Source organism: Chiloscyllium plagiosum, unplaced genomic scaffold (assembly GCF_037043375.1).
Source record: "Chiloscyllium plagiosum isolate Xiang-an unplaced genomic scaffold, Cpla_swu_hap1 HiC_scaffold_15, whole genome shotgun sequence".
Classification (NCBI taxonomy): domain Eukaryota; kingdom Metazoa; phylum Chordata; class Chondrichthyes; order Orectolobiformes; family Hemiscylliidae; genus Chiloscyllium; species Chiloscyllium plagiosum.
Genome location: NW_028270153.1, coordinates 21,768,640 through 21,783,322, shown reverse-complemented (window position 1 = coordinate 21,783,322; position 14,683 = coordinate 21,768,640). Strand labels below are relative to the sequence as shown.

General features: G+C 40.6%; 1 protein-coding gene across 1 annotated transcript in view; it reads left to right on the top strand.

Annotated features, from left to right (window-relative positions):
* Positions 1-14,683, top strand: part of lama5 (laminin, alpha 5) — a 320,328-nt gene that overhangs the window by 184,366 nt on the left and 121,279 nt on the right. Inside the window, exons 16-24 of the mRNA XM_087994598.1 lie at positions 94-231; positions 2,393-2,439; positions 3,787-3,886; positions 4,061-4,113; positions 4,838-4,943; positions 7,029-7,128; positions 8,804-8,960; positions 9,937-10,069; positions 13,096-13,238. Of these exons, the coding sequence (XP_087850724.1) occupies positions 94-231; positions 2,393-2,439; positions 3,787-3,886; positions 4,061-4,113; positions 4,838-4,943; positions 7,029-7,128; positions 8,804-8,960; positions 9,937-10,069; positions 13,096-13,238 (977 nt within the window). The remainder of the gene's footprint in view (positions 1-93; positions 232-2,392; positions 2,440-3,786; positions 3,887-4,060; positions 4,114-4,837; positions 4,944-7,028; positions 7,129-8,803; positions 8,961-9,936; positions 10,070-13,095; positions 13,239-14,683) is intronic.

Genomic DNA, 14,683 nt, shown 5'->3' with positions numbered 1-14,683 from the left:
AAGTTGTGTGTCCATATCATAATCTTCAACAAGACAATAGCACAATTGCATGAAGCAAATTCTTGGCAGTAACCAATTGTTTGTTTATTGCAGCCTGTCGGTGTACCTTGGAAGGCTCATATATTAACTCTTGTGACCAAGAAACAGGGAGGTGCAGCTGTCGCCCACTTGTGACGGGGCTGCATTGTGACACATGTGTCGAAGGAGCTTATGGGTTTCCTGATTGTCGAGGTAAGAGCTTTTGTTGCATTCTGCTGCACAGTCTGTTTCACAGTTACCTCACTGAAGTAGGAGAAAGTAAACTCACAATGAAGAAGGGGGCAGTGATGGAATGGAAGATAGGAGGAGGCATATGGAATGTGAGGTTCTGAGGGCTCGACATTCATCAAGACAGTTGTGATGATGTGTCTCTCACTCTTTTTCACTCCTTACCCACTCCCATCAAATATAAATGAGGTGGGTAAGTTTCTTTGGTGAAATTCCAGCTGCAGAAATAAAACCTGAGCTATTCCTGGTCTGTAGGTACAGCAGATGTATAGCTCATTTAAGATGCCAGGGAGCTTGATCTCCTATATACTGGTTTCTAAAGCCATTTTGTCTCTGAACTCCCTGGTGTGGAAGTCGAATATGTTCTGTAATGGCTGACAGAACCCATTCACCAAATTACCATTCAGGAGGTGAAGACAAAATACATTTCATGGCTCTTGGATTTTGGGAACGTTTCAGTCCAGCAAGAAAGCTCCATCATTTTAAAAACCAAAAGAACTGCAGGTTCTCTAAATCAGAAACAAAAACAAAAATTGCTGGAAAACCTCAGCAGGTCTGGCAGCATCTGTGGAGTGAAATCAGAGTTAACATTTCAGGCTGAGTAACCCTCAGAATAAGGAAGACCCTTCCTCAAGAAGGGTTAACTGATTTCTCTCCACAGATGCTGCCAAACCTGCTGAGCTTTTCCAGCGATTTCTGTTTTAACTCCGTCACTTTGTTCATGGCAGTTCTTTGTCTTAAATCTTTATATCGTGCCCACTCAAGTTTTCCAAGTAAACATAAATAAAGGGAAAGCCATCGATGCAATTGTAGATGTTGTAGTAGACACTGAAGCAGTGCCTTTGTTCAGCGATGTGACACATGCCTATTGTGTCTGCCCAGTATACAAGCCACTGGTGGGTTGGGGGTCACACCATCAGATATTTGGGAGTTATCCTTTCTGGTTGAGTCGAAGCAGATTCCTGATGAAGAGCTTACGCTCAAAACATCAACACTCCTGCTCCTCAGATGCAGCCTGACCTGCAGTGCTTTTTCCAGCACCACACTTTTGACTCAACATGGAACAACACATTATACAAAGGAGTGATGAAGATGTTTATGAGGAAAATTAAAGTTTTACTTGAAAAATCTGAGAGGGCATAAAATTAAGATTTAAGCGAAAGAACTGACTTGGCTGACTAAATGATGGAGCTGGTCTTAATGTTCCCAAAACCCATGATACATGAAATAAATTTTGTCTTCACTTTCTGGGCGATAATTTGGTGAATTGATTCTGTTAGCTCTTACAGAACTCATTTGATTTCATGCCAAGGAGCCCAAAAGATGAAAACCTGAAGGGTTTGATAATAGGCAGGCAATCCACTCTGCTACAGATACTGAGGACCAGTGCCCACACCATTATGACGCTAAAGTGAAGAATGTTAGGCAGACTTACATATTGAGAAGAAACCACTTCCACGTTGGAATGTTTTGTGACTGCCTTCCTTTGTTCCAGTTGCAATAAATTCCATAAAGTTCTCACTTCGTGGCTCTCAAAACAATGAACGGCTCACCAAGTTTTAGAAACCTGGAATATTTCTGGCAGAGAGAGAAACTATTTGGCCAGTCATATTTCTACCAGCCACAAATAGTTATGAATGGAGATTGAAATGTTAACTTTATTGCTGTCTTCAAAGATGCTGCAAAGATTGCATGACCTTGCTCAGTAGCACAGTACATTACCATGTTTGAAGTCAGTATCCCACTGTATATATGAAGATTTTCTGCATTTACTATCAGGCAGAGGGTCTAAAAATTCTTCAGTTCCCCCCAATTATTTTTATTCTCTGCATTTCAGTTATTGTTGATGTAACTCTATATTCATAGCACCATCTGTTTTCCTTTGCAAAGTAATTATAATTTGTTATCATTGTTATAGTTTAAGTATGTACGATAGATCTAACTTTTATCATTGACATGTAATCAACTTAAAAAGGAAGCAAGGACCTTGTCTTTATAAAACACTTGGCACATCCACCATGTTCGGAGTCAATGTAGTGTAAACACTGTTATTAGGTGGACAAAAGTTGTTGGCAAATTAATCGATTTTTATGGCCTTATCCTTTGCTTTTTTATTCACACATAGTGGCTTCCTGTGACCCAGCTGGCTCCACATCTCTCTCCTCTGACACTGTAAGTAATATGCATTTGTTAAGTATTAAACATTTGAATTATTTTCTGTTTTGTGAACCGGGTCATGGTTCTCACAAATGTCTTGTTTGCATGCTTTTACAGCTCACATTTACTGAAACAAAACCGAATAAATTTCTTTCTCTGCATAATAAAATTGTAAATGTTTTCTTTCCAAATGTTTTACCTCTTTCATTACACAGGTTGGTGTGGGAGGGGAGAGAGAGAGTTGTGTGTACGTTAATTTGTTCTTAATTCCAGAAACCGCAAACCGGTAAAATGGTAAGATATGTGTGTGTTTGGTTGAGAGCTCAACCCCTTCGCAGCTAGTTTATTATTTGTCATGCAACATTATCTGCAATTTATATAATTTTGCTGGGTGCTCTGGCATCTGCCAAGGACACTATCATTAATTGGGATGAAGGCCAATGATAAAGAGACCTCACTGTCTGCTACTACTGCATAGCCCATTTCCTCTAGGCTGTCCGGAAAGCTTAAATGTAAGCAAAAATATTTTCTGTATATAGATAGTGTAATTGCTCACATACAGATATCCTGAGCCAGCAACATGGGCCCAAAACTGTTTTTTATACACCCCTTCAGGACACCAGATTCCCAAACATTGATATAGAAGAGTTCTAAGCTGATATTTCACGGTAATCATCATTTAACTCTGTATACCAAATGGGATTTGGTGGTTCTTGAAATTTGTGCAGATGTGCCAGAGTTTAAGGGTTAAAATGGAACTGACTTCTGATGGCACATTACATAGATGCTTCCTCCCCAGTTTTGAAGAGACAGTCTGTCTCAGACATTATTAATTGAAACCTTCTACTTGCAAACCAAATCATGCAGAGCTGAAGCCTTTCAGTAATCTGTGGGAAATGTCCGATGATATTGTCATGCACTTCCTCCTGGGTTTTCCCTGGAAATCGCCGTGACATTCCCAAGGCAACTGTCTTTCGCAGTTGTTTTCATCTCCAAGAGAGTGTGAATGTCTCATGTCAAAGATGGACAAAAAAGTGTGACAATTATTTAGAACTCATTACCCACCAGAGCCAAAAACAACATTTAGTTGATGAGTTGTGTTCATAATCCACTTTGAACAAAGAAAACTGGTCCAGCAGTTATTGAAGCAATTGAAACAGTGGAAAATCAGAGATTTGGTGGCAATGCCACATTGGCCTTATGTGCCAGTTAATCCAATGAGGCAGGGAAAGTACAGTGAGTAGGGTAGGTACAGAAATGCTGCAAAGTTTGAAGAAAACTCATACTCAAACAAGAACTTTATTGATAGTTGGTGAATGTGGTTGATATGATCAGAGATATCTATGCATCTTGTCCAAACAGGAATCTTGTCAATGTCGGGCAAATGTTGAAGGTTCAGCGTGTGATAAGTGCAAGCCTCTTTATTGGAATCTTTCAATAGAAAACCCACGAGGATGTACCAGTAAGAAATTACTTCATATATCTTGCTTAATACAAGTGGACTCCTTTCCAATTACTTTTGTTGATTACTGCTCTAATTTACCTTCTCATGCACAGAGCCTGCAAGAATTACATTCTTGCAGAATTGTACTGTTATCAGTTACTGACTGTCTTTTCTATATATTTTATTTTTCAGGTTGTCAATGCCATATCGAAGGTACATTAAACGGTGTTGCGGAGTGCCTGCAGGTTAGTTAAAGAAATTTGCAGTCCAACGACATTTCTTTGCAAAATCATGCCTTTACAACCTTCAGCACCACTTCTGCCAGGTGCTGGGAATTCCGTAGTGTCCTTATATGGATATACTGGTCTGAAATTCCAAGGAGCACTTCGGATAAGCCCCCTTAATCTGCACAGGGCAGTGAACATGGAAAGAAGGTTCACCTGAACGCCTTGACTATTACCAGATTTTCCTTTTGGGGCACATATAGGGTAAAATCCTAGTGCATCCATGTTTGTCTGTTTTCTGGTCTCCACAGCAGAAAATTACCAAATTTCAACAAACCACAAATTGGAGTTTTATGACTAGATTTAAAAGCATCAAGCAAAAGCTAAATAAAATTGTCGTATCCATCTTCAAATACATAGAGAAGCTGAAGAAATCCAGTCAAAGCCAATGAGACTGCAGAAGACAGCTGTATATCCAAAGGCATAACAGATAAACATTTCAACCTCCATCCTAAGACTCAGGCCTTCATAGATTCAGCATGATAAATTATCTTGTGTGAGAGTCTCATCTTGTACCTTCTTTCTGTTCCTTTCATAGTATGCACTTAGAAGAGAAATCTACTTCTGCATCATCTGCAGACTTGACATTAATATGTCGAAGTGTATTATGCATGATTATCAAAATCTAAGAGTTTTCTTTTATTTTAGGTAGTTTCTGTAATGCTGCTGCTTCTTTGCTTTCTAGAGTGATGGCCAATGTTTCTGTAAACCAAATGTCTGCACTCACCATTGCACAACTTGTAAAGCAGGATACTATAACCTCGACCACAGGAATTATTTTGGCTGTCAAGGTAAGTTACCTCCCCAGCTTGACAGCGTTACATTTATACAGCATTGAATGAGCAAGCCAGGGTCTGAGGTGCACAACCTTTTTATTTGGTTATGACAGTCCGGGGTCTCTTGCCTGTGGTTTCTGTTGACCTTCTGAAGCTCCAGTAATAAAACTCTAAATAAACTTTGGCAGCTGCAAGGACTGGTTTGTTTGGATTTCAAAGTGAGTTATTACCTGACGGATAAAAGGATTAAAAAAAAGAGAGCCTATGTTGATGGGAAAGACAGCACGGAGCAACTGACGGTGCTAAGCTGCTGGACTGTGAATCTTCAGTAAATTCAGTAGGATCGGCATCGTGGCCAAGTGGCATCTCCATCATTCAACTCCCCTGTTTTGAATTTAAGGAGTTCTTCCACATAGTGACTGGCCAAGCCATTCTGAATTCCCCCATGCTCTATATTTTGCCTTAATTCATTGAGAAACTGCATTTCCACCAGTGTCGAGCTACATCACATTATGAAGCCCGTTCACCACCTCTTGCTGGACAGGTTGGGCAGCTATGCACTTCAGTCAACTTGGTCCAAATCTTTGGGTGTGGGCTATATTAAACTTCCCTTTGGGAGAGATTTGCACCTAAAAATTTTGAAAGTGAAGGAGAAGTGGGAGAAGGAGCAACTTTAATGCCTGAAGTCCTGTGAACTCCCCGATGGGAATAACCAATCTTCTGCAACTGTTCTAAATAAAACAGTACTCACAAGGTCACCTTCACCAATTCCTGGCTTGCTTGTCACAAAGCAGCCAGAAACAGCCTGCTTCACTCCAGTGTTTTGAAAAAGGGGCATTTATTTTGGACACCCTTCAAAATGGGTGCCCATTCTACTCTGGGCAAGGAAAGCAAATCAAGAAGGCCAGCTATTGGCTCTCCTGCATTATCAACGTACTTGCAGATTCTTCTGCCTGTTGCAAGTCTGAGTACTGCATGATGTCTTGGGGAAAACCAGAGCAACAATGAGAGAGCAGTTCCCCAGGTTTTTCACACAGGTCTGAGGATTCACAATCATGTACTTGAATAGATCTTCAGCTGCTGTGGGTTTGAAATAGGAGGGTGAATTTTTGAGACATTTTAGAGTGATAGAGTCATAGAGATGTACAGCACGGAAACAGACCCTTCGGTCCAACCTGTCCATGCCGACCAGATATCCCAATCCAATCGAGTCCCACCTGCCAGCACCCGGCCCATATTCCTCCAAACCCTTCCTATTCATATACCCATCCAAATGCCTTTCAAATGTTGCAATTTGTTCCAAATGCCTCCACCACTTCCTCTGGCAGCTCATTCCATACACGTACCACCCTCTATGTGAAAAAGTTGCCTCGTAGGTCTCTTTTGTATCTTTCCCCTCTCACCCGAAACCTATGCCCTCTACTTCTGGACTCCCCCATCCCAGGAAAAAGACTTTGTCTATTTACCCTATCCATGCCCCTCATAATTTTGAAAACCTCTATAAGGTCACCCCTCAGCCTCCGACGCTCCAGGGAAAACAGCCCCAGTCTATTCAGCCTCTCCCTGTAGCTCAAATCCTCCAACCCTGGCAACATCCTTGTAAATCTTTTCTGAACCCTTTCAAGTTTCACAACATCTTGTGTAACTCCTCAAATTTCATCTTGGTACATCACCCATTGTTTCCCTTCTTCATGCTGCGTCTCAGCTGCCATCATTCTTATATCAAACCTAGATCTTATCTAGTGGGAGGAAATGTCTTGAGTATCTCCCATTGACAATTTGCTCTAGAGCCCCAATTTGTTGTGGCACATTTACTTATAACCCTCTGTGTTGTCAACTTTCAATCACCAAAATGTGATCTGTTCTGACTAAAGCAGCCTATGGCAGTCACATTCAGTGTTCTATAACTTGGATGAACCTGGGAAAGTAAGGGGCTAGGAGCTAAAACTCAGCCAAGTTCGTAGTAGGCACCATTACAATAGACAGACTCGCAATGTGGTTGTGATTGTCAGACACACTTCTCAACATGCATTCTGTTTTATTGAGTATCACTTTCAAGCTTCACAAACATAACCATCTTAATTGTTCTTTTGCCTGTAGGCTGCCAGTGTGATATAGGAGGCTCAGTGGGTAGTGCATGTGCTGACCGATCAGGAAGTTGTCAATGCAGACAGAATATCGAAGGACGTACATGCAACCAGTAAGAACCAGAACCATAGCTGTTATATTCCAATTGCTGTCTAGCCATCTCCTTTCAATGTTGAGTACAATTTAGGTTTTAGTGGTAAATTATTCGATGAATGTTTTAACTGGTGCTCATACCAGATACTGTGCATGCTGGTGTTACTTCTAATGATCGCTCAATCTGTGAGCCAGTTGTCTTCACATCTCATCATATGAATAATGCCACAAAGACCATTAACTACATCTCAACCTTGGTAACATACTGCTCTATTGCCACAATTTATTAATGAGGTATTTTCTTTTACTATTTGACTTTATGTTCACTCTCCTCTTTCACTGGAAGTGATGGCATTCTATTTTAGCCCAAATGATGCATTCATTCATGTTTTTAAGGCTATTCTGCAAATTACTATTAACAATCCAGATGGAATAAGTTGCTGTGCAGTATCCAATGTCTTGAACCCATTGGCATTGATCTGATCAGTCACACAGGAAAGGTTAAGATGAGGCCACAGGGAAAATTTGGAAGGCAAGAAATAGAACTATTTGCATTTGTATTGCACTTTTCATAATGACCAATCACATTCCATGCCTTAAAGCTAATCAAGTACTTTTTGAAATACAAACACTATTGTAGGAAATGCAGCAAACTCCCATAAACAGCAGTGTAGTTTTTGCCAGATGATCGTTTTTTTGAGATGTTGATTGATGGATTGATTATCCAGAATATAAGGATATCGCTCCTGTAAACCTTAACCTGAGAGAGCAGATGAAGCCTTGGTTTAAGATCTCATCTGAAAGCTGGCACCTATGACAGTGCAGGCCCCTCATGTTGCTGTACAAGAGACTCAGTACTTTTCACAGCCACCAATCCCCTTTGTGTTAAAAATATTGATTAACATCACCTATTAGCATTTATAAACTCAAGGAAATACAGCTCCAACACCCCTCACCTCTCAACCCCCCCCCCTCATAATTTAGTCCTTGTGTTCAAAAGCCTTTGTGGCCATCTTGTTCTGCAATGTGTTCTATTCTTCAATCATTGTCTCTTTTAAATAAAATTGTTCATTGGTCTGCCCCTTCAAATAGAATTTGGGAGCCCACCTTGATGTATTTATCTTCACATTTGATTTTTCTCTCCATTTGTTGGTTTTTCCAACATTTAAAAATTTATTTTTCCAATTTTACCCTTAAACTACAGGCTGATGCTCAAAGAAAAGTAGGCCTGAAAAAGAGAAAAGGTAGAAACAAATAGCCAGAGGTAAGAAAATCCCTTAACCTTGGGCAGCACGGTGGCTCAGTGGTTAGCACTGTTGCCTCAAAGCACCAAAGACCCAGGTTTGATTCTGCCCTCGGGTGACTGTGTGGAGTTTGCATATTCTCCATGTGTCCACATAGGTTTCCTCCCACAGTCCAAAGATATGCAGGTTGGTGGTTTGGCAATGCACATAGTGTCCAGGGATACGCAGGCTAGATGGATTAGCCATGGGAAGTGCAGGGTAACAGTGATAATATAGGGGGAGTGGGTCTGGGTGGGATGCTGTTCAGATGGTTGGTGTGACTCAATGGGCTGAATGGCCTGCTTCCACACTGTAGGGTTTCCATGATTCTAATTCCTCTGCAATCTAGATCTGAGCCAATGTCAGTAACAGGTTTTCAGTTCAGACTGTCTTGATGCATTCTGTTTTCAGAGCAAGGCCTGAACACTACTTTCCTGACCTGCATCATCTGGGATTTGAGATTGAGGATGGCACAACCCCTGACGGGAGGGCTGTTCGTTTTGGCTTTAATCCACTTGAGTTTGAAAACTTTAGCTGGAGGGGTTATGCGCAGATGTCTCCAATTCAGGTAAATGAGAAGAATTTAGATTTGATTGGGCAGTTAGTACTTTGATTAGGATGCTGCTGCTGTTTTTCACTAGCTACCATTTTCTAAGGTTCATCTCTCTCCTTTGTTCTCACTGAGAATCTTTGCCATTTCAAAAACAGCTCTGGAGTGGGTAAGACACTGTGCATGTTTTCATTCATGTCTTTTGAAACTCTCCACCACCCACTATAACAGAAATTTGACATTGAGAGATTTATGTTAAAACATTGGGGAGTGGTTGGAAAAATTACTATCCCATGAGTCAGTTTAAAGCCGATTTTGGAATCTCTGAATCACCCGGTAGGCTAAGGAATACTTGATGTTGATGCTGTATTGGAAGCTGGAAGGTCAATTTCACTACTCAGCATTGATAAGCACAAAAGAAAATGAAGAAACAACCTATCAAATGAAAGTCTTTAGAAAATACTTGGCACAAGTGAGAGACAAAATCATTTTGTGTTAATTCAGCCATTAGTTCTGACCTGCTCTTCAGATCTTGAGTCTCAAATCTCTGTGCTGCTGTAGTCATGTTGTAATCCTTTTCCCATTGTTCCTCCTATTTATGACGAGTGTTTGCCTTATAATAGATCCCTTTGTGTTTTTTATTGTATTCATGAAATATCACTTGAATGATAAAATATTTCAATTTAATATTAATATTATTCAAAATGAGATTTTTGAGGAAGAACATTTATGTTATAAGTGCTTTTAACATGTATCAAATGTGTTGATGTGAGCCATTTTCGTTTGTTATTTTCTGCTTAAGATGTACTAAATAAAACTGACCGAGTGGCTATTTCACAATGTGACGTTGATGCAGAGTTGGAATTTTTTTTTTTTAACTTGTTTTATTAACAGCATGCTTTGTGTAGTTGGGCTGCTGGCTTGTAGAATTGTTGCTTTGCTGAGGTGGTGGAATTAAGTATCATGCTTCCCATCCACTTCTCTTCCCCACCAGCCTAAGGTAGTTGTGACTGTCAATGTGACTTCCCCTGACCTGTTTCGCATTGTCTTCCGCTATGTGAACCGCGGATCTACTGATGTGAAAGGAATGGTCATGGTCAGCGAAATAAGCCTTGAATGTGGGAACTGTAAGTGGCTTTTCGACCTATCTTTACATTATATACCTTTGCTTATGATTCACCCCTTTCTGCAAGTCTTACGATTAGCTCCAGTATACAGTTGGCATTGCTTGTAGGTGTGAATGAGGCTAACATGCTTTGCAGCTGGATTCCCCGCCCCCCCCCCCCCCCACCCCACCACCAAAGTAAAGGGAGATTTTGCATCTATTGTATCAAATCTCCTTTGCTAATTGTAGTCCTAGTCACACCTATGTGCCATTGTCAAATTCCTTTTCATTTTTACAGAATAGAGTCAAAATAACGATGCATATGATGGATTCGGAGCTTTATTTGTTTCGTTTCATCTTGAGGTATATTAATGCAGGATCTGCCACTGTGTTTGGCAAAGTTACAGCTTATCAGGGACAAAGACCAGGTAAGGTTGAAGCCCCATGTGTATGAGCCTCTACAAGGTGGTGGTTAAAGTGAGTGTAGTGCAGTGAAACCAATCCTGTTGCTCAAAGTAATCAGCAAGTAAAAGCTCAACTGCACTGAGAACTGTCACTGATTCATAAGGCAACACTGGACTCCTTGCAACACACACACATCTGTTGAAATCTCCTGCCCTCAAACACACCGAGACTGCTGCCAGATTCTCTTTACTTATCTCCCCCCCCAGTTATAGACGTGGTACCAGACGTTCCTTCTGCACTCTCCTTAAGGAGCTGACATTGGACCCTCCTTTTATTCTCCTACTTTTCCTCCACCTCCCACTCAGCTTGCAATTTGGAAGGTACAGACACTATTTCTGGACCAGTCCATCGTCTGATGACCAATTTACAAAAATGTAACATGAAAGCCAAATTCCCATTTGTGCAAGTTAACCACTGAATTTGTAGTGGGATTGGGAGGATGGTGCTGCAGAAGTACAAGCACTCGATTAACACAGCTTGCAATAATCTGTGTGTCACAATTGTGAGCATCTCCTTTGCTGTTAATAAAAATCTGCACAGATTTGTACCACTGATGTTGTGTTATTACTGTAATGATAACAATTTAACATCAAATGCTAAAGCCCTTGGGTAGTAATTTGTGGCCATTAATGGATTAGCGTGGGTGAGAAACAATACAGCATGGCTTATTTTACTGAGTTCAAATTGTGCAAGAGACTTCCTAATGGGTACACAGATGTTGAATGACAGCTGCTGTTTCTTTTTCTGGTGTCTTTTAAGAGATTTAAATCTTAAAAACTGCGCTGTTAGCAAATGGAAGGATGTTGAGAAACTTGAAAGGGTTTAGAAAAGACTTCCAAGGATGTTGGAGGGTTTGAGCTATTGGGAGCGACTGAATAGGCTGGGGCTGATTTCCCTGGAGCGTCGGAGGCTGAAGGGTGACCTCACAGAGGCTTATAAAATCATGAGGGGCATGGATAGGGTAAAAGAACGAGATCTTTTCTGTGGGTGGGTCCAGAACTAGAGGGTGTAGGTTAAGGTAAAAGGAGAAAGATTTAAAAATGAGCAAAGTGGCAACTTTTTCACTGAAGGTGGTGCGTGTATGGAATGAGCTGTCAGAGGAAGTGGTGGAGGCTGGTACAATTGCAACATTTAAAAGACACCTGGATCTTAACATGATGGGTTTAGAGGGAGATGGGCCAAATGCTGGCAAATGGGACTACGTTAATTTAGGATATCTGGTTGGCGTGGACGAGTTGGACCGAAGGGTCTGTTTCCATGCTGCATAACTCTGTGACTGCATAGTAGACAACAATTAGGAGCACCAACACTCTGATTTACATCTGTCAAGTCAGAGTAGCTGAGGGCATTATTCCTGTCAAATGAGTTAGCTCAATGTAGTTTTGGATTGGAGCCTGGTGCTGGATAGTTTGTTTGTATTATCTTGAATTCTATTAACTACTACCGATTAAGGTAGATTATGGGAGAAATGCGGGGTTCAAATTGATTTGCACTTCCTTTCATAATAATAAACGAACACATAGAATGCCAGACTGTCTTGGCTCGTCTCCCATCCTTTACACCATGTAGTCTTTAATCTGCTGTCGGTGCCCCATCCTCCAGTAAATCCCCCTTACCCATCAGCCCTGTGCTCGCTAACTGTCAATCGCTCCCAATATCCCAAGTTTGAATGCTCATCCTCATGTTTTAAGTTTTTCATCAAATCTCTTTTCCCTTCTTCCTGATGTTTGCCCCGAAACTCTAGCTTTCTACTCTGGTTCCATTTGCTCAAACGTTTGGTCAACCCTCCTAATATCTCTTGTTTAACCTGTATTTTATTTTGTTACATGTCTGTGAAGTACCTTGAACCTATTTCTACATTAAGGTCTTTACGGCAATGTAAGTTATTACTGTCTGATGCCTAATAATAACATCCTTCGGAAGATGTCCTGATTTAACCATGAATATTTTAGTAAATAAAACCTTGGTCTAATATCCAATTCTATACACTAGGGTAAATACAAAATATTCAATCCTCAGGTGCAGTACAGAGAAAAGCTTTTAACATTGATCCAAGTGTTAAAAGACTCAGTTATCTTGAAAGGCTTGCAAAAACGTGGTTGAGAATTATATAAGCATTACAGATGAGGTAAATTCGGAACATTAAACTAAATTAAGACAGTAAAAAGGAAATGTAGCATTGATATCCGGAAGAGCTATTCACGGGAAGAATGAGCAACAGATGTAGAGGACTCTCAAGTAGTGTAATGAGGGCGATAATCTGGGATGCTTGTAGATGGATGTGGTGCGATGGCCCAAATGGCTTCCCTTTTCTGTAGTTGTATAATGTAGGAACTAAAACAAATAGCTGACTGTGTTGCAACACAATGCATAACACCAGCTGAAAGTTCACAGGAGTTTCCAACAACTATCTGTGACATCCTTGCTAAATTCAGCAGCTGTACAATTCAACTGTCAAAAAAGCTCCCATGGTTGTACTAGGTTTTTGTTAAATAAAATATTACTCCAGCCTTTTCCTCGTAGTGAACAGTATTTCTGTAATGTATTGGGAAATAATGTTAAGTTTTGTGTCTTGGTGCCCAGGTTCTGAACAGACAAAGCAGATCATTTTTGCCCCCAGCACAGAGCCAACCTTTGTCACTGTGCCACAGAATACATTTGTGGAACCGTTTGTGCTGAATCCTGGGGCATGGTCGGTGGTCATCGAAGCAGAGGGAATCCTCTTGGTAAGAATCATTTGCGCTGGGCTTCAGCATGTAGGAACAGAAGCTGTGGGTTATGCTGCTGAACTTCTTTGGGGAAAGATCCTAATTTGGGTAGTGACTGGTGCATGTGGTTAGATATGCATCATGTACTCTCTCGATGTTAAAAAATATTTTTGCTACCTTACAATGCACACTATTCAATTCATACAAATTCACTAAATGTTTTGGGCGGTTGTGCAATTTGGAAAATCAAAAGAAAACACTGTACTGTAGGGAAAGCAGGGGACCGGAGTATTGAGACAGATGACCTTGAATCATAGTGCAGGCCCCAGGAGCTGAGTGGCCTACACTTCCTACCACTTGGAGTACAGTTAGCAGATCGGAGCCCCACACCTGACGAAAGATATATTTGCCTTGGAGGGAGTACAATGTAAGTTTACAGGAATGATACCTGGACTTCAGGGATCAACTTATGAGGAGAGGTTATACAAATTAGGCCCATTTTCTCAAGAATTTAGAAGTTTAAGGAGTAATCCAATTGAAATCTTCAAGATATTAGCAGGGAAAAAGCAGGGTAAATAAAGATAAACTATTTCTACTGATTTGGAGATTCTAGAGTTAAGGGGCATAGTCTGCAAATTAGGGCCGTAATCTGCAAATTAGGGCCAGACCATTCAAGAGCATTGTTAGAAAGCACTTTTACACACAAAGGGTGGTAGAGGTTTGGAACCTCACTTCGACAGATAGCATTTGGTGCGGGATCAGTTGTTAATGTTAAATCTGAGATAGATACGTTTTGCTTTAAAAAAAAAAGGTATTAGGGACTATGAGTCAAAGGTCAAGTATATGGAGTTAGGCCATAGGGCAGCCATGTTCTCATTAAAAGGTGGAACAGGCTCGAGGGACTGAATGGCCTACTCCTGTGCGTTTGTCTTGTACATTCCTATTTGGTCCATGGTTTCTGGGTTCATGATGATTTAAGGAATCCTTCACTAAACAAATTAGTGATAGTCAAAGTTTGAGAGATAACAAAGTAAAAACACTGAAAATTTGCAGCAGGAACATCAGCTCTAACATTTCAGATGTAAAACAATTGTCATAGCTGCTGTATCAGAATCTTCATTATGTGTTGACCTAATATTACACATTTATTGGGGCAAGGAGGTAGTATCAAAGAGAAACTAAGCTAAAAAAAATTATATAAAGCTATTTTTACACATAAAGTCACCACTGTACCCTCCGCTTGCCAGAGGTCACATGTCAAGATAATTTTCATTTTATTTGGAAATGGTTGCTGAGACAACATTGGTTTCTGAGTGTCCAATTACCCATGAATGCTGGCGATCTGAATCAAGCACTCAGAATATTGTGAAGAGGAGGAGTTATACTGGATTTGAAACATTAACTGTGCTTTCTTCCCACTGATGCTGCCAGACCTGCCAAGTTTCTCCAGCATTCTCTTTGTT